The following is a 25622-nucleotide window of genomic DNA, read 5'->3' as shown; positions in this document are numbered from 1 at the left end:
ATTTGTGCGTCATCAGCATAGGATGTTAAAGAAAAAACAAAGGACCTAATCAAATTGGCCGAGGCTGCAACGTAAACATTAAACAGTGTTGGACTAAGTGAGGACCTCTGAGGGACCCTGCATGGTAATGAGAAAGGTTCAGACACAAACTGATCAAGAGCCACCACTTACTCCTGCGCTGTGAGAAACGATCTTCGAAGAGCAAGTGCATTCCCACCATATCAATCTCCCGAAGCCGGTCAATCAGCAGCCCATGACTGACAGTATCAAAGGCTGCAGACAGGTCAAGTAAGACAAGGACTGCACTTCCTCCTCCATCCAGGGAGACTGTTACTTTCTCTGCTGCCTTGATTAATGCTATCTCAGTGCTGTGCCCACTACGAAAACCAAATTGAGTTTAGTCTAATAATTGAATGCTTTGAATAAAGCTTGAGAACTGCTGATTCATAGCTTTTCCAATTGTCTTTGTGGGTAAAGGGAAGTGAGAAATAGGCAGATAATTACTGGTGTTAGCTGGGTTTAGACAGGGTTTCTTTAATGGTGTTAGAATAGAGGGAACCTTCAATTGTTTGGGAAAATATCCTGTCCTGAACATTGAATTCAAATTATTATGAGACTAGAGGCAATGGTATCTGATGCTAATTTTGATCAAAGATGGAGGGCAGGGATGAAGAGGCGATCCTGATTTAGCCAGGAGAATTTGAAATATCTGCTCTATGGAAAGTGGAGAAAATTCTTAAAAGATGGACTGTTCCAAACCTTGACTTACCTGCTTGTTATTTTCCCTCACCTTATCTTTATTACCATTAAGCTTATGATAGATCTATATGACCTTATATTGAAAAACACTTGCAAGAGAGTTGCAGAACGCTTGATTGGAGGTTATCTGACAGTTTCTTCATGACCTGAAATAACTCTTTAGATGAGTTCTTGGAAGATTCAATTTATTGAGAAAAATATGCTGATTTCTCTTTGATCAGCAAAGATTTGTATTCCACCAGGCACCACTTGAGTTTTTCTTTTTCTTCCCTCCGTTTGCGTTCTTGTCTTTTACAACACTGTTTCTGTACTCTTAACGCGTCCGTGTACCACGGTGCTGTATGTGCACTTCTATGTGAACGACACGTCTTTATTGGCGCTAGGCTAGAAGCCACTGTGTTAATCCAATATAAGTGATTAAGGGTTCCTTGATCTAAGACAGTAGATGAAGAGGGCTGGGACTTTAGCAATTTCAAATGAAAATCCTTGTGATTAATCTTATTCCATGCACATGTCCTAAGAGAGTTGTGTGCATGAGCAGTATGGGGAGTCTTGTGTGATTTAGCAGAATTTCAAATAAGGCATAATGGTGGTCAGACCATGTCAAAGGCCGGGATCCTGTTTCTTTTAACTGAAAGTTACTGGTAAAAATACCATCCAGCATATGACCGGCAGAGTGAGTGGGGCCACACCCGTTTTGAAAAAGACCAAAACAATTCAGGAAGTCCACCAGAGCTTCCGTATCTTTATCTGATCCCATCTCTAAACAGGAGATAAAATCTCCCAATACAGTGAAGTCTTTATCACATATACCGGGTCTACTAAAGAGCCAATCATTCGGGTAAAATCATTTCTCAGGCCTAGAGGGCAATAAATTAACAAACCCTTGAATGACTGTGATTTAGCAAGTTCTATATTAAATGAGAGTGCTTCACCGCATTGAACAGAGGCATGGCAAAACTGGCCTGAAAAAAATCCCTAAATATGATCGCTAGTCACGCACCTCGTTTAAGGGGTCTGTCTAGTATGTAGTGGGAAAAGCCAAGAGGGATTGCATCTACTAGGTCAGGCCCAAAAGTAGCATCAGCCCAGCTTTCTGTGACAAAAGCAATGTCTAAATGATGATTATCTAGAAACACTGGGAATTCTAATCAGGGATCTGGCATTTATAAGGACACCGAAAATTTTATTTTTGTTATCAGTAGAGTTAATTGGTGGCTTGGGCACTGTTATTTTAGTGAGGCTGGCTGTAGGCTCTGAACTGATTATTTGCTCTCTACAGCGATGGCAAGACAAATTTGCTGTATGCCAAGAATATCCGGGGGGTTTAAACAGACCCCGCTTGCAGTTTTACTGATACTGTTAGGGTAGCACAACTCACCTGAGGTGTAACAGCTCCTTGCTGAACAATCAAGAGATAAAACCAGCAGGGGGGCTGGTGCGCGGCGCGATCCAGGCAGGCGCACACGGGCTTGCCTCTCGTGATAAATAAGGCTTATTGAAAAATTTAACTCTATATAACAACATATGATGGTTTTCTTCTGCTCTCTCTCGTTCAAAAGGTCTCAAATCTAAGAAAGTACTCTTACCCCCGAGTTTATCCTTCTTGCGTATAGAAGTAGGAGGTCAAATAGTTGCTTTTGCCATTGCTTAGTATAGAATAGTCATGGGATGTCATGCCAATAATTATACTGCAAACATCTCAATCAATTAAAAGTGGTATATTCATTGGGCCAAATGGAAATCCAAACAATACACAAACAGCCATCTCAACCCCTTCCCCGCCACGGACGTAATGGTTATGTCCAGTGACGCGGTGCTGAGGCACCACGGACGTAATCATTATGTCCTGGTAGAGGCCCTCGTGGGAAGCGCTGGCACTCCCCACTAGGGCCTATCCCCCCACCCCCCCCTCTCAGGGCAGGGCTGGAAAGGGAATCGCTTTCCCTTCCACGCACCTGACCCCCCTCCCCCCACCCCCCCAGTGACATCTGATGATGTCAGCGCACCAACACACGCTGACCTCATCAGAGGTCAACTCATGTTGCGACCGAGGAGAAACTGAATAGTTTCTCCACAGTACGAGGTGGGCAGGGAAGGCAGAGAGGCATGAAAAGGGAAGGAATGAAAATGTCACTTACCCAGTGTACATCTGTTCGTGGCATCAGTCGCAGTAGATTCGCATGTTCTGCAATAGCTCGCCATCTGGTGTTGGGCCGGAGTGTTACAAGTTGTTTTTCTTCGAAGAAGTCTTTCGAGTCACGGGACCGAGTGACTCCTCCTTTTGTCTCCATTGCGCATGGGCGTCGACTCCATCCTCGATTGTTTTTCCCCGCAGAGGGTGAGGTAGGAGTTGAATTGTAGTAATAGTGCCCATGCAATGGAGTGACTAAGTATGCACTTATTTAAGGTTGAGATGATACATATATAAATAATTGAAGGTAACTTCCAAACTGCTACAGGCTCCCGGGGAGGCGGGTGGGCACATGCGAATCTACTGCGACTGATGCCACGAACAGATGTACACTGGGTAAGTGACATTTTCAGTTCGATGGCATCTGTCGCTGTAGATACGCATGTTCTGCAATAGACTAGTAAGCAGTTATTTCCCCAAAAGCGGTGGATCAGCCTGTAGGAGTGGAAGTAGTCTGAAATAATGTCCTTAATACAGCTTGACCTACTGTGGCTTGTTGTGCGGATAACACGTCTACACAGTAGTGCTTGGTGAATGTGTGAGGCGTAGACCATGTGGCTGCCTTACATATTTCTTGCATTGGGATGTTTCCTAGAAAGGCCATGGTAGCACCTTTCTTTCTGGTTGAGTGTGCCCTTGGTGTAATGGGCAGCTGTCGTTTAGCTTTAAGGTAGCAGATTTGGATGCATTTAACTATCCATCTGGCTATACCTTGTTTTGAAATTGGGTTTCCTGCATGAGGTTTTTGAAATGCAATAAAGAGTTGTTTAGTCTTTCTGATGTTCTTTGTTCTGTCAATGTAATACATTAATGCTCTTTTGACATCTAATGTATGTAGTGCCCTTTCAGCTACGGTATCTGGCTGTGGAAAGAACACCGGAAGTTCCACTGTTTGATTTAGATGGAACGGTGAAATAACCTTTGGCAAAAATTTAGGATTGGTCCTTCGGACGACTTTATTTTTGTGTAGTTGTATAAAAGGTTCCTGTATAGTAAACGCCTGAATCTCGCTTACTCTTCTCAGGGAAGTAATGGCGATGAGAAATGCCACCTTCCAGGTTAGGAACTGTATGTCGCAGGAGTGCATGGGTTCAAAAGGTGGACCCATAAGTCTAGTTAGGACAACATTTAGGTTCCATGAAGGAACAGGTAGTGTTCTTGGTGGTATAATTCTCCTAAGGCCCTCCATGAATGCTTTAATGACTGGTATTTTATATAGGGAAGTTGAATAGGTAGTCTGCAGGTATGCAGATATTGCTGCAAGGTGAATCTTAATGGAAGAGAAAGCTAGGTTAGATTTTTGTAAGTGAAGCAAGTAACCCACTACATGTTCTGGAGTTGTGTGTAATGGTTGTATTTGATTAATATGGCAGTAGCAAACAAACCTCTTCCATTTACTTGCATAGCAGTGCCTGGTGGATGGCCTTCTTGCTTGTTTTATGACTTCCATACATTCTTGGGTAAGTTGTAAGTGCCCGAATTCTAGGATTTCAGGAGCCAGATTGCTAGATTCAGCGATGCTGGATCTGGGTGTCTGATCCTTTGGTTGTGCTGTGTCAACAGATCTGGCCTGTTGGGCAATTTGATGCAGGGTACCACTGATAGGTCTAGCAGCGTTGTGTACCAGGGTTGCCTTGCCCAAGTTGGTGCTATCAATATGAGTTTGAGTTTGCTTTGAGTGAGTTTGTTTACCAGGTAAGGAAGGAGAGGGAGAGGAGGAAAAGCGTAAGCAAATATCCCTGACCAGTTCATCCATAGGGCATTGCCTTGGGATTGTTTGTGTGGGTATCTGGATGCGAAGTTTTGGCATTTTGCGTTCTCCCTTGTCGCAAACAAGTCTATCTGAGGTGTTCCCCAGAGTTTGAAATAAGTGTTCAGTATTTGGGGGTGAATTTCCCATTCGTGGACCTGTTGGTGATCTCGAGAGAGATTGTCTGCGAGTTGATTTTGTATCCCTGGTATAAACTGTGCAATTAGGCGAATTTGGTTGTGAATTGCCCAATGCCAAATTTTTTGTGCTAACATGCTTAACTGCGTGGAGTGCGTCCCTCCCTGCTTGTTTAGATAATACATTGTTGTCATGTTGTCTGTTTTGACGAGAATGTATTTGTGAACTATTATTGGTTGGAAAGCTTTTAGTGCTTGAAAAACTGCAAGAAGTTCTAGGTGATTGATATGCAGTTTTGTTTGATGTACGTTCCATTGTCCTTGTATGCTGTGTTGATCGAGGTGTGCTCCCCACCCTGTCATGGAAGCATCTGTTGTTATTACGTATTGTGGCACTGGGTCTTGGAAAGGCCGCCCCTTGTTTAAATTTATGTTGTTCCACCACAGAAGCGAGAGGTAAGTTTGGCGGTCTATTAACACCAGATCTAGAAGGTGACCCTGTGCTTGAGACCACTGTGATGCTAGGCATTGTTGTAAGGGCCTCATGTGCAGTCTTGCGTTTGGGACAATGGCTATGCATGATGACATCATGCCTAGGAGTTGTAATACCATCTTTGCTTGTATCTTTTGTGTTGGATACATGCGTTGTATGATGGTGTTGAAATTTTGAATTCTTTGTGGACTTGGAGTGGCTACTCCTTTTGATGTGTCTATTATGGCTCCCAGGTATTGTTGTACCTTGCGTGGCCGAATTTTGGATTTTGTGAAATTGACGGTGAACCCTAGTTTGAAGAGGGTTTGTATGATATGATTTGTGTGATTTGAGCACTCTATTAACGAATGGGCCTTGATTAGCCAGTCGTCTAGATATGGGAACACATGTATTTGCTGCCTTCTGATGTGTGCAGCGACTACCGCTAGACATTTGGTAAAGACTCTTGGTGCGGTTGTTAATCCGAAAGGCAGTACCTTGAATTGGTAATGTATTCCTTTGAATACAAACCTTAGGTATTTCCTGTGCGATGGGTGAATTGGTATATGGAAATAAGCATCCTTGAGGTCTAAAGTTGCCATGTAGTCGTGCAGCTTTAGCAATGGCAATACTTCTTGTAGTGTGACCATGTGGAAGTGGTCTGATTTGATGAAAGTGTTGACTACTCTGAGGTCTAGGATTGGTCTCAGTGTTTTGTCCTTCTTTGGTATCAGAAAGTACAGTGAGTAAACTCCTGTGTTTATTTGTGTGTTTGGCACTAATTCGATTGCATTCTTTTGCAATAGTGCCTGCACTTCTATCTCTAGGAGATTGGAATGGTGTGTTGTTAAATTTTGTGCTTTTGGTGGTATGTTTGGAGGGAACTGTAGAAATTCTATGCAGTAACCATGTTGGATAATTGCTAGAACCCAAGTGTCTGTAGTGATTTTCTCCCATGCTCTGTAATAATGACCTATTCGTCCCCCCACTGGTGTTGTGTGGAGGGGGTGAGTGACATGTGAGTCACTGTTTAGTAGTAGGGGTTTTGGGGCTTTGTAATCTTCCTCTATTTCTAGGGAATTGCCCTCCTCTATATTGTCCCCGAAAACCTCCTCTATACTGTCCTTGGTAACTGGACGGTGTGGCTTGTGAGGTGCTGGCTTGTGTGCTTTGACCCCGAAACCCCCCTCGAAAGGGCGTTTTACGGAATGAGCTGTAATTCCCTCTGCTCTGCGGGGAGTAGAGTGCGCCCATGGCTTTGGCAGTGTCCGTATCTTTTTTGAGTTTCTCAATCGCTGTGTCCACTTCTGGACCGAACAGTTCTTTTTCATTAAAAGGCATATTGAGAACTGCTTGTTGGATCTCTGGTTTAAATCCAGACGTTCGGAGCCATGCATGCCTTCTGATAGTTACAGATGTATTAATTGTCCGTGCAGCTGTATCTGCAGCGTCCATGGAGGAGCGGATCTGGTTGTTGGAGATGGCCTGTCCCTCCTCAACCACTTGTTTTGCCCTATTTTGGAAGTCTTTGGGCAGATGTTCAATGAGATGTTGCATCTCGTCCCAGTGGGCTCTGTCATAGCGCGCAAGTAGTGCCTGGGAGTTCGCGATGCGCCACTGGTTTGCAGCTTGTGCTGCGACTCTTTTACCAGCTGCATCAAACTTGCGGCTTTCTTTATCTGGGGGTGGTGCATCTCCAGATGTGTGAGAGTTGGCCCTTTTCCTAGCTGCTCCTACAACAACAGAGTCTGGTGGCAGCTGTGTTGTGATGAAAGCCGGGTCTGTAGGAGGCGGCTTATACTTTTTTTCCACCCTTGGTGTGATTGCCCTACTTTTGACCGGGTCCTTAAATATGTCTTTTGCGTGCCGGAGCATACCAGGGAGCATAGGCAGGCTTTGGTAGGAGCTGTGGGTGGAGGAGAGTGTGTTGAACAAGAAATCATCCTCGACCTGTTCTGAGTGGAGGCTTACGTTGTGAAATTGTGCTGCTCTAGCCACCACCTGAGAGTACGCGGTGCTGTCTTCTGGTGGAGATGGTTTTGTAGGGTATGCCTCTGGGCTGTTATCTGACACTGGGGCGTCGTATAGGTCCCATGCGTCCTGGTCTTGGTCACCCTGGCTCATGGTGGTGTGAGCTGGGGAGTGTGATGGCGTTTGTGCTGGTGAAACGTTAATCACGGGCGGAGGAGAGGGTGGTGGTGTAACTCTTTTCACCACTTTTGGTTGTGGTGCTTGTTCCGTCTGGAACTCCAACCTTCTCTTTCTCCTAATGGGGGGAAGGGTGCTTATTTTTCCTGTCCCCTGCTGAATGAAGATACGCTTTTGCGTATGGTCCGCATCAGTTGCTTGTAGCTCTTCCTCAAACCTATGCTTCTGCATTTGGGAGGTTAGCGAGTGCTCTTCTGTATAAGAGCCTGAAGCTGGGTCGCTTGCAGTTTGTTTCGGCGTCGAAACTTTGTCTGCGTGTTTTTTCGGCTCCGAGGTGACTTTTTTCCTTTTCGGGGCCGAAACCTCGCGGCGTCGATCTGTTTCGGTGCCGCTGTCTCGGCGTCGAGCCGTGTCCACACCGGCATCTCAGTGTCGAGGCTTGTCTCCAGCACTTTCTCGGTCCCGAGAAGGCTGCGTGCCGGTGTCTCGACCGGAGTCGGACGATCTCGGCACTGTTTGGGCCTTTTTCGGTGCCGACGGTCGGTCACCGATTTTATGGGTTGAGCCATGGCCTGGTGGCAGTGGCGTCCCCTGGGCCTTGTAAATGTTTCTTTGTGTGGTTTTCGACGTCTTACTCACGGTTTGTGTATCGTCGAATCCTTCGGAGTCTGAGTCTTGGATCGAGAAGGTACCTTCCTCTTCCTGTTCCTCGAACTCCCGTCGGGCTGTAGGTGCGGACGCCATTTGAAGTCTTCTGGCTCGACGGTCTCGGAGTGTTTTTCGGGACCGGAACGCACGACAGGCCTCGCAGGTGTCTTCGCTGTGCTCAGGTGACAGGCACAGGTTGCAGACCAAGTGTTGGTCTGTGTAGGGGTATTTATTGTGGCATTTGGGGCAGAAACGGAACGGGGTCCGTTCCATCGGCGTTCTTCAGCACGCGGTCGGGCCGACCAGGCCCCGACGGAGGATCGAAAAATTACCCCGAAGGGCACCGGAGCTCTTCGATCTTCGATGCGGTGTTGAATGTAAGTATGCCGATCCCGAACGCAACAATACCGACGAAAATCTTCCGAAATTAACTATTTTTTCTGTTCCGAAACTCGGAGCGACAGGAACACGTCCGAACCCGATGGCGGAAAAAAAACAATCGAGGATGGAGTCGACGCCCATGCGCAATGGAGACAAAAGGAGGAGTCACTCGGTCCCGTGACTCGAAAGACTTCTTCGAAGAAAAACAACTTGTAACACTCCGGCCCAACACCAGATGGCGAGCTATTGCAGAACATGCGTATCTACAGCGACAGATGCCATCGAACCTGCTTTTCCTTCCCTTTTCATGTCTCTCTGTGCATTCCTGTAGCACGATTGCATAGCCTATATTATTTAGGCCGATCTGCCCCCAGGGGGCAGAAGCCATTAGGCACCAGGGATTTAAAAAAAAATATATTTTATATTGATAAAGGGGCGACCCCTTAGGCAAGGGTCGCTCCCAGGGGGGCAATCTTTTTTTACTAGGCCTTTTCTGCCCTTGGGGGCAGATCGGCTTATTACTATTAGGCCGGGGTGAGGGGGACACGAACAACTTGGGCACCAGGAATTGGTGTGTGTTTTGTTTTTGGGGGGGGGGGGGGGGGGGGGGGGGGGAAGGGCAGCCCCTCAGGCAAGGGTCGCTCCCCATGGGGGCACATTACTGTTGGCCACATCTGCCCCCTTTGGGGGCAGATCAGCTTATTATTGGAAGGCCCATCTGCCCCCAAGGGGGGCAGAAAGCCCACCAGAGACCAGGGAAGATTTATTTTTCCAAAATAAGAGGGTGGGGGTATGGCCCTACCCCCACCCCAAATAAAAGGAGCCAAAGTTGTTCTGCCCACCAGTGGGCAGATGGGGCAACCAACGAGTATGGGCATGGTTATGCCCCCACCCCAACTGAAGGGGGTAACAGTCTTTCAGCTCTCCCCTGCACACTAAAAGATCTTATCCCACGGCAAGCAAGAGGACATTTGATTATTTTGGGTTTTGGTTGGGGTGCACTTTTTGGACTTTGGGACGCTGCAAAGTATAAAAATCCACAAGACCTAGAAACATCTGAAGACTAAACATCTGGGTGAGTCCAGGGTGGTGTGCTTCACATGCACCCTGCACCATTTTCTTACCCACAATGCCCTGCAAACCTTCAACTTTGCTGGAAATCACAAATTTTTTCCACATTTTTGTGATGGAACCTTCCGGAATGTGCAGGAATCCACAAAATTCCTACCACCCTGCTGAGCCAAGGACAAAAAACGCAGGTCCCCCGCAAAAAACAGGTAGTTTAGTCTTTGATAATTTTGATGTGTCCCCATAGTGTTTTGGGGCATTTCCTTTTGCGAGCACTAGGCCTACCCACACAAGTGAGGTACCATTTGTATCAGGAGACTTGGGGTAACGCTGGGTGGAAGGAAATTTGTGGCTACTCTCAGATTACAGAAGTTTTTGTCACCGAAATGTGAGGAAAAAGTGTTTTTTTTGGCCAAATGTTGAGGTTTTCAAAGGATTCCGGGTAACAGAACCTGGTGAAAGCCCCTCAAGTCATCCCATCCCCACCCCACCCCCATATCTAGTAAAACATGCATTAGTTTCAATCTGTTGACCCGGTCAAATGCTCTTCAATGTTCCACGAATGCCTGGTGGAATGTGCAGTGTCGGCAATAGAATATTTACTAGTGATTAAATAAAGATTCAGACACTCCTACATTGCATCTAGGTCTTCTCTGAGCCCATATTAATATATGTTTAAAATTTAATTTTCTAGGCCCATAACTTGATACTTTTAGAGGTAACTGACTAGAACTTTGAATGAGGAATTGGTTAGGGAAATAAGCCTGCAGCATTGAGGTTCAGTACAATTTTCCTTTCTGAAAAGTCCTAATATAAAAGGCCTGACCCCTACTGTTTGGTTCAAGTCCAGCTTACTGATTTATTTTAAGCAATTTTTTTGTATCAGTTTATGGTATTTAAGCTATTTCATTGCCAAGCACGGCTGGTCACTCAGCAAATTGTACGTAGTGCTGCTCAGTCAACTGTATACAAGTCTGGAAGAGAGGCACAGAAAAGGCACAGATATATCCACTTTCTTATGCAAATCACTCTGCTCTTCGTGTCAAATGGCTTACTCTGTTCCTTCACTGCATGTTTTATCCCTTTTCATGCAGTTCCATCCTCCTTGTGACCATCTCAGTCCTGCTGTGCACCCCTCAAACCCTTTGTCCCACTGCAACCAGATTCCCATAATATTGCTCTGCCCACCTCTCTCACTTTCCTGACCGATTCCATCACTACTGCCCTCGCTTTGTGACTCTCTAGTTGTTTCTCTGTGCTCTGCTCTTCCCCATGTTCCGGCCTTACTGTACTATCAGTTTCCACCCTGCCATGCTACAAGTCTCTCACTGACCATTACCAGCCTGGATCTGTGACTCTCTATTCAAAGTCCTGAGCTTCCACCCCATGCCTGCTGTGTGTCCCTCACCATTTAGTGCCCTCACTCCCAAACTGATTTATCCCTAGACAGAAGCATGTCCTCCATATCTCAACTGCATCCGCCAAGTTGGGTTCCACACAACTTGCTGCATTTTCCACCACCATCTGACCCTACACAAGTAAGTTAGTTATAAACAAACAGGCTCAAAAACGAAGGTACTTATACTTATTTGTAATAATTAGCCATTATGGGTATCTTCATATATATCAGATACAATGCATAATGTTTAGGAAAAAAGAAGGCTCCATTGTGGATACTGTGCAATAGGAATACATTCCCTATCAAAGCTTCAGTGGCAGCCTTGGCTCTAGTGGAAAGTGACCCAGGTTCAACTTAAAATCGGTAAGTAACATCCTTGTATGATTAACAGAAACATGAAACTACCCAGCAGAGTATGGTCTGTTAGACACAGGAGCCCTTGTGCCTTTAGACTTGAGCATTTGAGGTGATTAGACGACCCTAAATCTTGTATTAATACAATATATCAGAGTATGTATAACAACCAGAGAATGCACATCCAGGGTTGCCAAAATTGCAAAGTAGACAGGCAACTACACAGCAAGATTAGGGAGAGAATGAAATACCCGTTTTGCGAGAAAATAATAATGAAAACATAGTATTAACTTTTTTTTTTCTATGGATTTATCTCTGGCTCCTTGATACATAAAGTGTGAATCCCATTGACTCACCTGGCTAAAGTTATGGAGATTACAAATGCTACGTATTTCAGATCTTTCTTATGAATTGTTTCCAATATACACCCATTGTTTCAGCAAAAAAAACAAAAAACTGAGGTAACCTACTAAGCAGAGGTAAATCTTTTACAGAAATAGGGAAAGAATAATTCTGTGCATGATTTTCCTAAATGCAGCAACGGCTGACAAATTAACTCTTTGAAACCCTGATTTTGCTAGCTGAAGAGGACAAATGAATATTGTTTCTTCTCAACAATGAGTGCATTCGCCATATGCTAAGCTGAATACTTTAAAATGATAATGTAGTATTTTCTTTAAAGTGGCTTTCCACAGTCTTTATCTTGATGCATTCTGGGGACACATCTAGTTTTGTTTGTTGTGCAAGCTACAAAGTCAACCTTATGTTGCACTGTAATCTGGATAACAGAACATGTCCTCTTTATAGTAAATTCTTTGAAGTGAGTAAAATAGAAGGTATTAAGATGGTTGAGCACTGAGAAAGGTGGATATAGCTTGATAACTCATCTTTTGCTTCCACAGAAAAAGTAGTTACTGAAAGTTAATCCCAGAGCTCCCAAAATGTAAATTAATATTGCCCAATGGGTGAATGATAAGGGTTTTGTGCTGCTATTAATATACCATTGGTTTAAAAAAGTAAATAAAAATAAATCGATTGAATCTGGATGTTAAGTGACAATTTCCAAACACCTCCATTGGAACTAAAAAACAAACAAATTAATAGTATACTATACATAATGTATGTAAATATTGCTAAGAATTAAAGAGGAGTTAAGTGCCATTTAAAGCACGTTTGCAGGCCGAGTACTTTACATAGGCACATGCATTTTAAGTGAGCTATAATATACTTAAAGTATATTTTGGCCCACAATGCCAAAATGTCCCAAGTATTCAACTTGGTGAAAAACAAAATCAATAGGAGTTTTGAAACTGAGAACCATGAGTCTGTGATTGAAAAGGCTGGCTTTAGTTTTTAAAAACTGTATCTTTGTGCAAGTTAACGTGCATCTTGATTACTGTCCTATGTTAAGGGATGCTTAGAGCTTTGCTTTTTCTTTTTCTTTTACATTTCCACCTGCTCAGACAGGCAGAGCAGCAGTGAGGTTATAAAGGAATGTACTGTGACATACTGAAGAATTCAGGTTAGTGAAGGGGGATGAGCTATATGACACAGAGAAAGCTGAAAAGTATTTTTCTGATCTTAAGAATTATGATTTTTAGTCTTCAACTGGTCCGGCTGGTTCTACTATACAAAGCACGACTTGGTGCCTCCAGAGATTGTCCTTTCACGTATGATCCAATTTCTCTTTACCACCTTATCTTTTTTGTCTCAAGAAAGTGACTGCTTTTATAAGCATATAATCTCAGGGCATGTTTAACATTCAGAGCATTCAGGAAATACTCCTCCAAGTTTGAATGAACTGCAAAGCAGACAGGCATTTATTAAAGCCACCTGGCAGCTTACCTTCAAACAAGAGGGTCAAGGCATCCACAAAGATAACTGCAGATCGTCTGTCGTTCATGTCGGTCCCCAGCGCAAGCATTAGATTCTCCTCCGCTTTGCTGGCAACCTGAAAATTAGAGAGCACCAATCTGAATGTATAAGAGTAGACTGGTAGGAAAGTAATGGCAGTCAATATGTCGAAATATGCTTGACAAATAAAATCCTAAAGCCACAGTAGGGCAATCAAAATGATACTGGGAGTTTATTTGTCCTAATATGTATTCAAACCAGGGGTGGGTTATGTAATAAAGTTCTCTTTTATGTTTTGCATATCAGGTATGCAAGAAAACTACAACATTTCTGTTTCTTGTATGTTTTTACAATGTACATGCATATATATTCGGAAACTGCATCACTACTACTAAACCAGTCTAATGTTACCCTTTAAAAGTATGTATCTTTTCACGTCTTGACTGAAAACAAGATAAGCCAATGAAGTCCACTTTGGTTTCTCTGGTTCCCCACTCAGAATCGATTTGAAATGGCCTGCATCACTCATAAGGCACTACTTTGTGCCCTTCCCTGTATGGGTTTTAGGACTACCTCAAAAACAAAACACATACCTCTAGTGGTGAGACGCTGCAGGCAAATCCACGACTCCTACTGGAAATACCAAAAAGGTAAAAAAACAAAAAAGACTTTCTCTTGACCAAGAATACGAATCAACTACCACAAAACCTTACTTAACCCAAACCTTTTGGCATTTGGAAAGGACCTACAAACTTGGTTGGTTGGTTGGTTGGTTGGTGTGTGTGTGTGTGTGTTACAAGTTGTTTTTCTTCGAAGAAGTCTGTTCGAGTCACAAGATCGAGGGACTCCTCCCCTTTCGGCTCCATTGCGCATGGGCGTCGACTCCATCTTGGATTGTTTTCCCCGCAGAGGGTGAGGTAGGAGTTGTGTATATAGTAATAGTGCCCATGCAATGGAGTAAGTATGTATGTACATAATGTGTCTAAAGTGATATATATATATTTACAAATGTACAAGTTTATTTTCATCAACTTCTAACGGCTACAGGCTCCCGGGGAGGGCGCATGTGAATCTGCAGCGTCTCATGCCACGAACAGATGTACACTGGGTAAGTGACATTTTCCGTTCGATGGCATGTGTAGCTGCAGATACACATGCTGTGCACAGACTAGTAAGCAGTTATCTCCCCAAAAGCGGTGGTTTAGCCTGTAGGAGTTGAAGTTGTTTGGAATAATGTTCGTAATACTGCCTGTCCAACTGTGGCTTGTTGTGTTGTTAACACATCTACACAGTAATGTTTAGTGAATGTATGAGGCGTAGACCATGTGGCTGCCTTACAGATTTCGGTCATTGGTATATTTCCTATAAAGGCCATGGTGGCGCCTTTCTTTCTAGTGGATTGTGCCTTTGGTGTAATAGGCAGTTCTCTCTTTGCTTTAACATAACAGGTTTGACTACACTCAACTATCCATTTGGCAATGCCCTGTTTGGATATTGGATTCCCGGCCTGAGGTTTTTGAAAAGCTACAAACAATTGTTTTGTTTTGCGAAATTGTTTGGTTCTATCAATGTAATACATTAGTGCTCTTTTTATGTCTAATGTATGTAATGCTCTTTCAGCTACAGAGTCTGGTTGTGGAAAAAATACTGGGAGTTCCACTGTTTGATTTAAGTGGAACGGTGATATAACTTTTGGCAAAAATTTGGGGTTTGTGCGTAGAACCACTTTATGTTTGTGTATTTGTATAATGGGTTCTTGTATGGTAAAGGCCTGTATTTCACTTACTCTCCTAAGAGATGTGATAGCTATTAGAAAGGCTACTTTCCATGTTAAGTATTGCATCTCACAGGAGTGCATGGGTTCAAATGGTGGACCCATGAGTCGTGTTAATACAATATTGAGGTTCCACGAAGGAACTGGTGGTGTTCTTGGGGGAATTATCCTTTTTAGCCCCTCCATAAATGCTTTTATGACTGGGATTCTAAACAACAAGGTTGAATGTGTAGTTTGCAGATAGGCAGAAATTGCTGTGAGATGTATTTTGATGGATGAAAAAGCTAACTTAGACTTTTGCAAGTGTAGTAAGTAGCTTACAATGTTTGTCATGGACGTGTTTAATGTTTGAATTTGATTATTATGACAGTAATAAACAAATCGTTTCCATTTATTTGCGTAGCAATGTCTTGTAGTAGGTTTCCTAGCCTGTTTGATGACCTCCATACATTCTTGTGTAGGGTCTAGGTGTCCAAATTCTAAGACTTAAGGGGCCAGATTGCTAGATTGAGCGATGCTGGATTCGGGTGTCTGATCTGTTGTCTGTGTTGAGTTAACAGATCTGGTCTGTTTGGTAGCTTGATATGAGGCACCACTGACAGATCTAGTAGTGTTTTATACCATGGTTGGCGTGCCCAAGTTGGTGCTACTAGTATTAGTTTGTTTTGACTCAATTTGTTTACTAGATACAGAAGAAGTGGGAGAGGGGGAAAAGCGTAAGCAAATATCCCTGGCCAACTCATCCATAACGCATTGCCTTTGGAGTGAGGGTGTGGGTACCTGGATGCGAAGTTTTGGCATTTGCGTTTTCTTTTGTTGCAAATAGGTCTATTTGCGGTGTTCCCCAGTTTTGGAAGTAGGTTTGTAGTGTCTGGGGATGAATTTCCCATTCGTGGATCTGTTGGTGATCTCGACTGAGATTGTCCGCTAACTGGTTCTGAATTCCTGGTATGTATTGTGCTATTAGGCGAATGTGAATCGCCCAATGCCAAATCTTTTGTGCTAAGAGACACAACTGTGATGAGTGTGTCCCTCCCTGTTTGTTTAGGTAATACATTGTTGTCATGTTGTCTGTTTTGACAAGAATGCGTTTGTGGGCTATGAGTGGTTGAAATGCTTTTAATGCTAGAAACACTGCTAGTAGTTCTAGTTGATTTATATGAAGTTGTTTTTGCTGATTGTCCCATTGTCCCTGGATGCTGTGTTGGTTGAGGTATGCTCCCCACCCTACCATGGAAGCATCTGTTGTGATCACGTATTGAGGCACTGGGTCTTGGAAGGGCCGCCCTTGGTTTAAATTTATAGGATTCCACCATTGAAGCAGGTGTGTGTTTGGAGGTCTATCAACACTAGATCCTGAAGTTGACCCTGTGCTTGTGTCCATTGTGTCGCTAGGCACTGTTGTAAGGGCCGCATGTGTAATCTCGCGTTTGGGACAATGGCTATGCATGAAGACATCATTCCTAGAAGTTTCATCACTAATTTCACTTGATATTGTTGGTTTGGGTGCATGCTTTGTATTACGTTTTGGAATGCTTGTACCCTTTGTGGACTTGGAGTGGCAATCCCTTTTTTTGTGTTGATTGTTGCTCCTAAGTATCGTTGTATTTGACACGGTTGTAAGTGTGATTTTAGGTAGTTTATTGAGAACCCTAGTTTGTGAAGGGTTTCTATGACGTATTTTGTGTGTTGAAGACATTGTTTCTGAGTGTTGGTTTTTATTAACCAATCGTCTAGATACGGGAATACGTGTATGTGCTGTCTTCTGATATGTGATGCTACTACTGCAAGGCATTTTGTAAATACCCTTGGTGCTGTTGTTATCCCGAATGGTAACACTTTGAATTGGTAATGTACTTCTTGGATTACAAACCTTAAGTATTTCCTGTGTGAAGGATGTATGGGTATATGGAAGTAAGCATCCTTGAGATCTAATGTTGATATGTAGTCTTGTTGTTTGAGCAAGGGGATTACGTCTTGAAGTGTTACCATGTGAAAGTGATCTGATTTGATGTAAAGATTTAGTGTTCTGAGATCTAAGATGGGTCTCAGAGTTTTGTCCTTTTTTGGTATTAGAAAATACAGGGAATAAACACCTGTTCCTTTCTGATGGTTGGGTACCAGTTCTATTGCGTCTTTTTGTAACAACGCTTGGACTTCTAGTTGTAATGGATCCAAATGTTGTTTGGACATGTTGTGTGTTCTTGGAGGCACATTTGGTGGTAATTGTAGGAATTCTATGCAATAACCATGTTGGGAAATGGCTAGGACCCACAAGTCTGTAGTTATTTCCTCCCAATTTTGGTAATAATCTGTGAGTCTCCCCCCCACTGGTGTTATGTGTTGGGGATTTGTGACATTGAAGTCACTGTTTAGTTTGTGGGGTCTTTGGGCTTTGGAATTTCCCTCTGGTTTTAGGGAACTGTCCACCTCTATATTGTCCCCGAAAGCCTCCTCTTTGATACTGGCCCTGGTATGTGGGTCTGGCTTGTGAGGTTGAGGGTTCTGTGTTTTGGCCTCGAAACCCCCCTCTAAAGTGTGGCTTCCTAAATGTGCCTCTGCTCTGTGGTGAGTAGAGCGCGCCCATGGCTTTGGCCGTGTCAGTGTCCTTCTTTAGCTTCTCTATAGCTGTATCCACCTCCGGCCCAAACAACTGTTGTCCATTAAAAGGCATATTAAGCACAGCCTGTTGGATCTCTGGCTTAAATCCGGAGGTGCAGAGCCATGCGTGTCTCCGAATAGTGACCGCTGTGTTCACAGTTCTGGCGGCAGTGTCCGCTGCGTCCATTGCCGATCGTATCTGGTTGTTGGAGATACTTCGGCCCTCCTCCACCACTTGCTGTGCACGCTTTTGAAACTCCTTGGGAAGATGTTCAATAAAATGCTGCATTTCATCCCAATGAGCCCTGTCATATCTTGCCAATAAAGCCTGTGAATTGGCAATGCGCCACTGATTGGCTGCTTGTGCTGCAACTCTTTTCCCCGCTGCATCAAACTTTCGACTTTCTTTGTCGGGTGGTGGTGCATCCCCAGAAGTCTGTGAGTTTGCCCTTTTGCGTGCTGCGCCTACTACCACTGAGTCAGGTGTTAGTTGCTGCGTGATGTACACAGGGTCTGTAGGGGGAGGCTTGTACTTTTTTTCCACCCTAGGTGTAATAGCTCTGCTTTTGACTGGGTCTTGAAACACTTGTTTTGTGTGTTTTAAGATCCTGGTAGCATCGGCAGACTCTGGTACTGGCTGTGTTGACGACAAAGTATTAAATAAAAAGTAATCTTCAATAGGTTCAGCATGCAGTGCTACACTGTGAAAAGTAGCTGCTCTGGACACCACCTGCACGTAAGCAGTACTGTCTTCAGGTGGTGACGGTCTTGCCGGGTAGCAGTCTGGACTATTGTCAGATACTGGTGCATCGTAGAGATCCCATGCATCTGGGTCATCCTGGGACATCCCTGTGCGCGTTGGAGTTTGCATCATAGGGGGTGTTGCAATAGGTGACAGTTGCGGTGAGTGCTGTGGCGATGGTTGTGGCGAAAAACGTGGTGGAGTTTTTTCTTTCGCCACCTTTGCTTTTGGCTGTTTCTCTGTTTCTTGGAAAGCAAGTTTCCTTTTCATTTTAATAGGGGGAAGAGTTCTTATTTTCCCTGTGTCTTTTTGAATATGGAGCCTTCTTTGTGTGTAGTCTGGCTCTCCCAGCTCCAATTCTTGTCCAAATCTATGGCCTTGAAGTTGGGATGACAGGCCTTGTTCTTCCGAATAGGAGCTCTGTTTTGGCTCCGATGCTGGATGTTTCGGCACCAAAACTTTTTCCGCAGTCTTTTTCGGCTCCGAAGCCACTTTTTTCTGTTTCGGGGTGCCGATCTCTCGGAGCCGACTTTGGTCGGTGCCGGTATCTCGGTGTCGAGTCTGGTCGGAGCCAGTATCTCGGTGCCGGTATCTCGACCGGAGTCGGATGTCTTCGACACGTGTGTGCCCTTTTTCGGTGCCGATGGTTGGTCACCGTGTTTACGGGTTAAGCCATGGCCTGCCGGCAGTGGCATCCCCTGGGCTTTCATTATCTTGGTGTGAGTTTTAGCCGGGGCAAATTTACTCACGGTTTTTGCCGGCTGCTCACTTTCGGCCTCGTCCGAGTCCGAATCCAGAATGGAGTAAGTCTCCACCTCTTCGACGTCGTGTTGTCCTGACGGCGTCGACGCCATTTGAAGCCTTCTAGCTCTCCGGTCCCGTAGTGTCTTTTTTGACCGAAATTCCCGGCAGGCCACGCAGGTATCCTCTTTGTATTTGGGGGACAATCACAAATTACAGACCAAATGCTGGTCTGTGTAAGGATACTTATTGTGGCATTCGGGGCAGAAGCGGAATGGGGTCCGTTCCATCAGCCTTGAAGATGCACACGGTCGGGCCGACCAGGCCCTGCCGGGGAATGGAAGCCCCGAAGGGCTACTGGAGCTTTTCTTTTAGTCGGTGTCGATCTGCTATAACTAACCAGATACCGAACGCAAACAATACCGTCGAGTTTTCCGAGATTTAACTAACTTTCCGAACCGAAACACGGAGCGGAGAGGAACACGTCCGAACCCGATGGCGGAAAGAAAACAATCTAAGATGGAGTCGACGCCCATGCGCAATGGAGCCGAAATGGGAGGAGTCCCTCGATCTTCTGACTCGAACAGACTTCTTCGAAGAAAAACAACTTGTAACACTCCGAGTCCAACACTAGATGGCGGGATATGCACAGCATGTGTATCTGCAGCTACACATGCCATCGAACATATATACATACATATATATATATATATATATATATATATATATATATATATATATATATATCCAAACGTGCACACTGTCCTGGTCAGTGCCGAGGCGGATTCTTAAGCGGTCCGGTACGGGTTCCAGGAGCCCAAAATCTCCCGTATACCAATTACAAAATACAGAAAAGGATCCTCTTAGTTGACCCCTTGAAAATATAAACTCACTGTCTGTGCTTTTGACTTGCTAAAAACTCAACAATTGTGGCCTTTTTGTCTGTGTTGTCATATTCAATCTAATGCACACAAACAGAAGTATTAAACAGAGCCACACAGCTTGATACGTGCCCTTGCGCCTGATAGTTTGCCGAGTATCCAACCTGCTTCGTTTACAAATAGGAGCGTTCTCTCAGCTATGCAAATAGAACTTCTAATCATGCATGGTCTCCCAGATGAAAAAGCGCTGTCTTAATTGGCTATCGCGTTGTTGGGGTCGATACCACAAACACACGAATGTAGCAGACTTACTTCGTTTTGACCAAATAAGCAACTTCCATCAGGCGGGGACCCACTGTCCTTCACTGCTGTCATTGCCGAACTGTAATTTTATACAATTTTCTTTTCAGCTCACGCGAGTAGAGCCGCGTCTCCCTAACGTGGCGTCCACGCGAGAACTGCTTAATTGTTAAAACGTTCCGTTGGCAAAGTCTATTTACATCCGTTTAAACTCCGGCGTTTTACTTCCTCTGTAATGGATCCACTGGGGCACAGAAAAACAAGCAAGTTCGTCCTTATAAGTTGAGTAAAGCGAGTCTCCGATTCCATGCGCGTACAGCCGCCTCGGTACTACTAAATTTAAAAATATTTATGAGTATTTAAAATATTTATGTTTTATAACACTGTTAATTGGTTTTTTAGAAGTGAATTTAAATATATTATTTGACATTGGAGTTAAGAGTAGATGATTAGGGAATTAATGACAAGATAGCATCTTAGGTAAAATAATTGGAAAACAGCCAGAGGGGATAAGTGAATGTTTTTGTTATTAATGGAAAAAAAAGAACTATAACATGTTCAAAATTACAGAGGGTAAATAAATGTAACCTGTATTATTATAAACAATTACCCAAGGTTGACAAACTGAAGGTAATATAAAGATAAATATAGTTCCTCATTATAGGCAAAATGTAGAAAATATTGTATTGTGTTGCCTTTTGTAATCCATTATGTTAAAAGAGGTAAAAAGATACAGTTTGAAATGGCCACACTTTTTCCCTCTTTAGGAGCTTGTCTTTGTAAATTAGTCCTTTCTTCATGTTTTGTAAATCAGATTTAAATGTGTTTTCAATGAATTGGAGGAGTATTGTGAGCAAGGCTACGGCCGAAACGCGTCAATAAATGTAATTTGCATGGTCATGGTGTCCGGTTATCCTTTTCTGGATTTTGTAATTGGTATACGCGATATATATATATATGTATATACACATACACATACACACATACATACATATATGGAAAAATTTCACTTACCCAGTGTACATCTGTTTGCGGCATGCAGTGCTGCAGATTCACATGCTATGCATAGCTCTTCCGACATCTAGTGTTGGGCTCAAAGTGTTTCAAGTTGTTTTCCTTCGAAGAAGTCTTTTCAGAGTCACGGGATCGAGTGACTCCTCCTCTCGGTTACAGTACGCTTGGGCATTGACTCCATTGTTAGATTGTTTTCCCGCAAAGGGTGAAGGAAGAAGTGATAGAGTATAAGAATACAAAGAGATGCCCATGCAAATGTAAATGTATATACATATGTACGAATGTTAAACTTAAACAACTACAGGCTTCCGGGGAGGAGGGAGGGTGCATGTGAATCTGCAGCACTACATTCCACAAACTGATGTACACTGGGTAAGTGACATTTTCCGTTCGATGGCATGTGTAGCTGTAGATACTATAGACTACAAAGCAGTTAGTTCTCCCAAAAAAGCGGTGGCTAGCCTGTAGGAGTTAAAGGTGTTTGAAATAGTGTTCTTAAGACAGCTTGGCCTATAGTGGCTTGTTGCTGTGAAAAAAACATCAACACAGTAGTGTTTTGTAAATGTATGAGGAGTTGACCATGTGGCTGCTTTACATATATCAACTATTGGTATGTTTCCTAAAAATGCCACTGATGCACCTTTCTTTCTTGTAGAATGTGCTCTAGGAGTGATTAAAAGTTGTCTTTTTGCTTTGATGTAGCATGTTTGTAAGCATCTAACAATCCATCTTGCTAAACCTTGTTTTGATATAGGATTGCCATTATGTGGTTGTTGGAAAGCAACGAACAGTTGTTTTGTTTTTCTAAAATCTTTGGTTCTATCTATATAGTAACTAAGAGCTCTTTTAAGATCTAGGGTATGAAGAGGTCTTTCTGCCACAGAGTCTGGCTGTGGAAAGAAGACTGGCAATTCCACTGTTTGGTTGATGTGAAAAGGAGATACTACTTTTGGTAGAGATTTTGGATTTGTGTTACAAGTTGTTTTTCCTCGAAGAAGTCTTTTCGAGTCACGAGACCGCGGGACTCCTCCCTTTCGGCCCCATTGCGCATGGGCGTCGACTCCATCTTAGATCGTTTTCACCGCAGAGGGTGAGATAGGAGTTGTGTATATAGTAAAGGTGCCCATGCAATGGAGTAAGTATGTATGTACATAATGTGTCTAAAATATAGTATATATTTACAAATTTACAAGTTTCATCCAACTTATAACGGCTACAGACTCCCGGGGAGGCGGGAGGGCGCATGTGAATCTGCAGCGTCTCATGCCACGAACAGATGTACACTGGGTAAGTGACATTTTCCGTTCGATGGCATGTGTAGCTGCAGATACACATGCTGTGCATAGACTAGTAAGCAGTAATCTCCCCAAAAGCGGTGGCTTAGCCTGTAGGAGTTGAAGTTGTCTGAAATAATGTTCGTAATACAGCCTGTCCTACTGTGGCTTGTTGTGTTGTTAACACATCTACACAGTAATGTTTTGTGAATGTATGAGGCGTAGACCATGTGGCTGCCTTACAGATTTCTGTCATAGGTATATTTCCTACAAAGGCCATTGTGGCGCCTTTTTTCCTAGTGGAGTGCGCCTTTGGCGTAATAGGCAGATCTCTTTTTGCTTTAATATAGCAGGTCTGAATACATTTCACTATCCATCTGGCAATACCTTGTTTGGATATTGGATTTACTGCATGAGGTTTTTGGAAGGCTACAAACAATTGTTTTGTCTTACGGAATTGTTTTGTTCTATCAATGTAATACATTAGTGCTCTTTTGATGTCTAATGTATGTAAGGCTCTTTCGGCTACTGAGTCTGGTTGTGGAAAAAAGACTGGGAGTTCCACTGTTTGGTTAAGGTGGAACGGTGATATAACTTTTGGTAAGAACTTTGGATTTGTACGGAGCACCACTTTATGTTTATGTATTTGTATTAAGGGTTCTTGTATAGTGAATGCTTGTATTTCGCTTACCCTTCTATGAGATGTGATAGCTACTAGGAAGGCTACTTTCCGGGTTAAGTATTGCATTTCACAAGAGTGCATGGGTTCAAATGGTGGACCCATGAGTCTTGTTAATACAATATTGAGGTTCCACGAGGGAACTGGTGGTGTTCTTGGGGGTATGATTCTTTTTAAACCCTCCATAAATGCTTTGATGACTGGGATTCTAAAGAGTGATATTGAATGTGTAATCTGCAGGTAGGCAGATATTGCAGTGAGATGTATTTTGATAGAAGAAAAAGCTAGTTTTGATTTTTGTAAGTGTAATAAATAGCCTACAATGTTTTTTGCAGAAGCATGTAGTGGTTGAATTTGATTATTATGGCAGTAATAAACAAATCTTTTCCACTTGTTTGCGTAACAATGTCTTGTAGTAGGTTTTCTAGCTTGTTTAATGACCTCCATACATTCTTGTGTAAGGTCTAAATGTCCAAATTCTAAGACTTCAGGAGCCAGATTGCTAGATTGAGCGATGCTGGATTTGGGTGTCTGATCTGTTGTTTGTGTTGAGTTAACTGATCTGGTCTGTTTGGTAGTTTGATATGAGGTACTACCGACAGGTCCAGTAATGTTGTATATCATGGCTGACGTGCCCAGGCTGGTGGTATTAATATTAGTTTGAGGTGACTCAATTTGTTTATTAGATAAGGAAGGAGTGGTAGAGGGGGAAAAGCGTAAGCAAATATCCCTGACCAACTCATCCATAACGCATTGCCCTTGGACCGAGGGTGTGGATACCTGGAGGCAAAGTTTTGGCATTTTGCATTTTCTTTTGTTGCGAATAGGTCTATTTGTGGTGTTCCCCAGCTTCGAAAGTAAGTTTGTAGTATCTGGGGATGAATTTCCCATTCGTGTGTTTGTTGGTGATCTCGACTGAGATTGTCGGCTAACTGGTTTTGAATCCCTGGAATGTACTGTGCTATTAGGCAAATGTGGTTGTGAATCGCCCAATGCCAAATCTTTTGTGCTAAGAGACACAGTTGTGATGAGTGTGTCCCTCCCTGTTTGTTTAGGTAATACATTGTTGTCATGTTGTCTGTTTTTACAAGAATGTGTTTGTGGGCTATTAGCGGTTTAAATGCTTTCAATGCTAGAAACACTGCTAACAGCTCTAAATGATTTATATGCAGTTGCCTTTGTTGAACGTCCCATTGTCCCTGTATGCTGTGCTGGTTGAGGTGTGCTCCCCACCCTATCATGGAAGCATCTGTTGTGATCACGTATTGAGGCACTGGGTCTTGGAATGGCCACCCTTGGTTTAAATTTATAGGATTCCACCACTGAAGCGAGGAGTGTGTTTGGTGGTCTACCAACACTAGATCTTGAAGTTGACCCTGTGCTTGTGTCCACTATGTTGCTAGGCATTGTTGTAAGGGACGCATGTGTAGTCTTGCGTTTGGGACAATGGCTATGCATGAAGACATCATTCCTAGGAGTTTCATTACAAACCTCACTTGATAGTGTTGGTTTGGGTGCATGTTTAGTATTACATTTTGGAAGGCTTGTACCCTTTGTGGACTTGGAGTGGCAATCCCTCTTTGTGTGTTGACTGTTGCTCCTAAGTATTGTTGTATTGTTGTATTTGACACGGATTTAGATGTGATTTTTGGTAGTTTATAGAGAACCCTAACTTGTGAAGGGTTTCTATGACGTAGTTTGTGTGTAGAAGACACTGTTGCTGAATGCTGGTTTTTATTAACCAATCGTCTAAGTAAGGGAATACATGCATGTGCTGTCTCCTGATGTGAGCAGCTACTACTGCAAGACATTTTGTGAATACCCTTGGGGCTGTTGTTATGCCGAACTGTAACACTTTGAATTGGTAATGCACGCTTTGGATTACGAACCTCAAGTATTTCCTGTGGGAAGTATGTATGGGTATGTGGAAATAAGCATCTTTGAGATCTAATGTTGACATGTAGTCCTGTTTGAGCAAGGGAAATACGCCTTGAAGTGTCACCATGTGAAAGTGATCTGATCTGATGTAAAGATTTAGTGTTCTGAGGTCTAATATTGGTCTCAGTGTTTTGTCCTTTTTTGGAATTAGGAAATATAGGGAGTAAACCCATGTTCCTTTTTGATGGTTGGGTACTAGTTCTATTGCTTCTTTTTGTAACAATGCTTGGACTTCTAGTTGCAACAGATCTAAGTGTTGTTTGGACATGTTGTGTGCTCTTGGAGGCACATCTAGTGGTAAATTTAGGAATTCTATGCAATAGCCATGTTGGATAATGGCTAGGACCCACGCGTCCGTAGTTATGTGTTCCCAGTTGTGGTAATAATGTGTGAGTCTTTTCCCCCACTGGTGTTGTGTGGTGGGGGTTTTTGACTTTGAAGTCATTGTTTGGTTTGTGGGGGTTTTGGGGTCTGGAATTTCCCTCTTGTTCAAGGGAACTGTCCACCCCTATAT

At 43.4% G+C, this 25622-nt stretch overlaps 1 protein-coding gene across 1 annotated transcript in view; it reads right to left on the bottom strand.

The window, feature by feature from the left end:
• Positions 1-25622, bottom strand: part of COG4 (component of oligomeric golgi complex 4) — a 240022-nt gene that overhangs the window by 74106 nt on the left and 140294 nt on the right. Inside the window, exon 6 of the mRNA XM_069217516.1 lies at positions 13156-13261. Coding sequence (XP_069073617.1) covers positions 13156-13261 — 106 coding nt within the window. The remainder of the gene's footprint in view (positions 1-13155; positions 13262-25622) is intronic.

Source organism: Pleurodeles waltl, chromosome 12, assembly GCF_031143425.1.
Source record: "Pleurodeles waltl isolate 20211129_DDA chromosome 12, aPleWal1.hap1.20221129, whole genome shotgun sequence".
Classification (NCBI taxonomy): domain Eukaryota; kingdom Metazoa; phylum Chordata; class Amphibia; order Caudata; family Salamandridae; genus Pleurodeles; species Pleurodeles waltl.
This window is presented reverse-complemented; position numbering and strand designations above follow the sequence as displayed.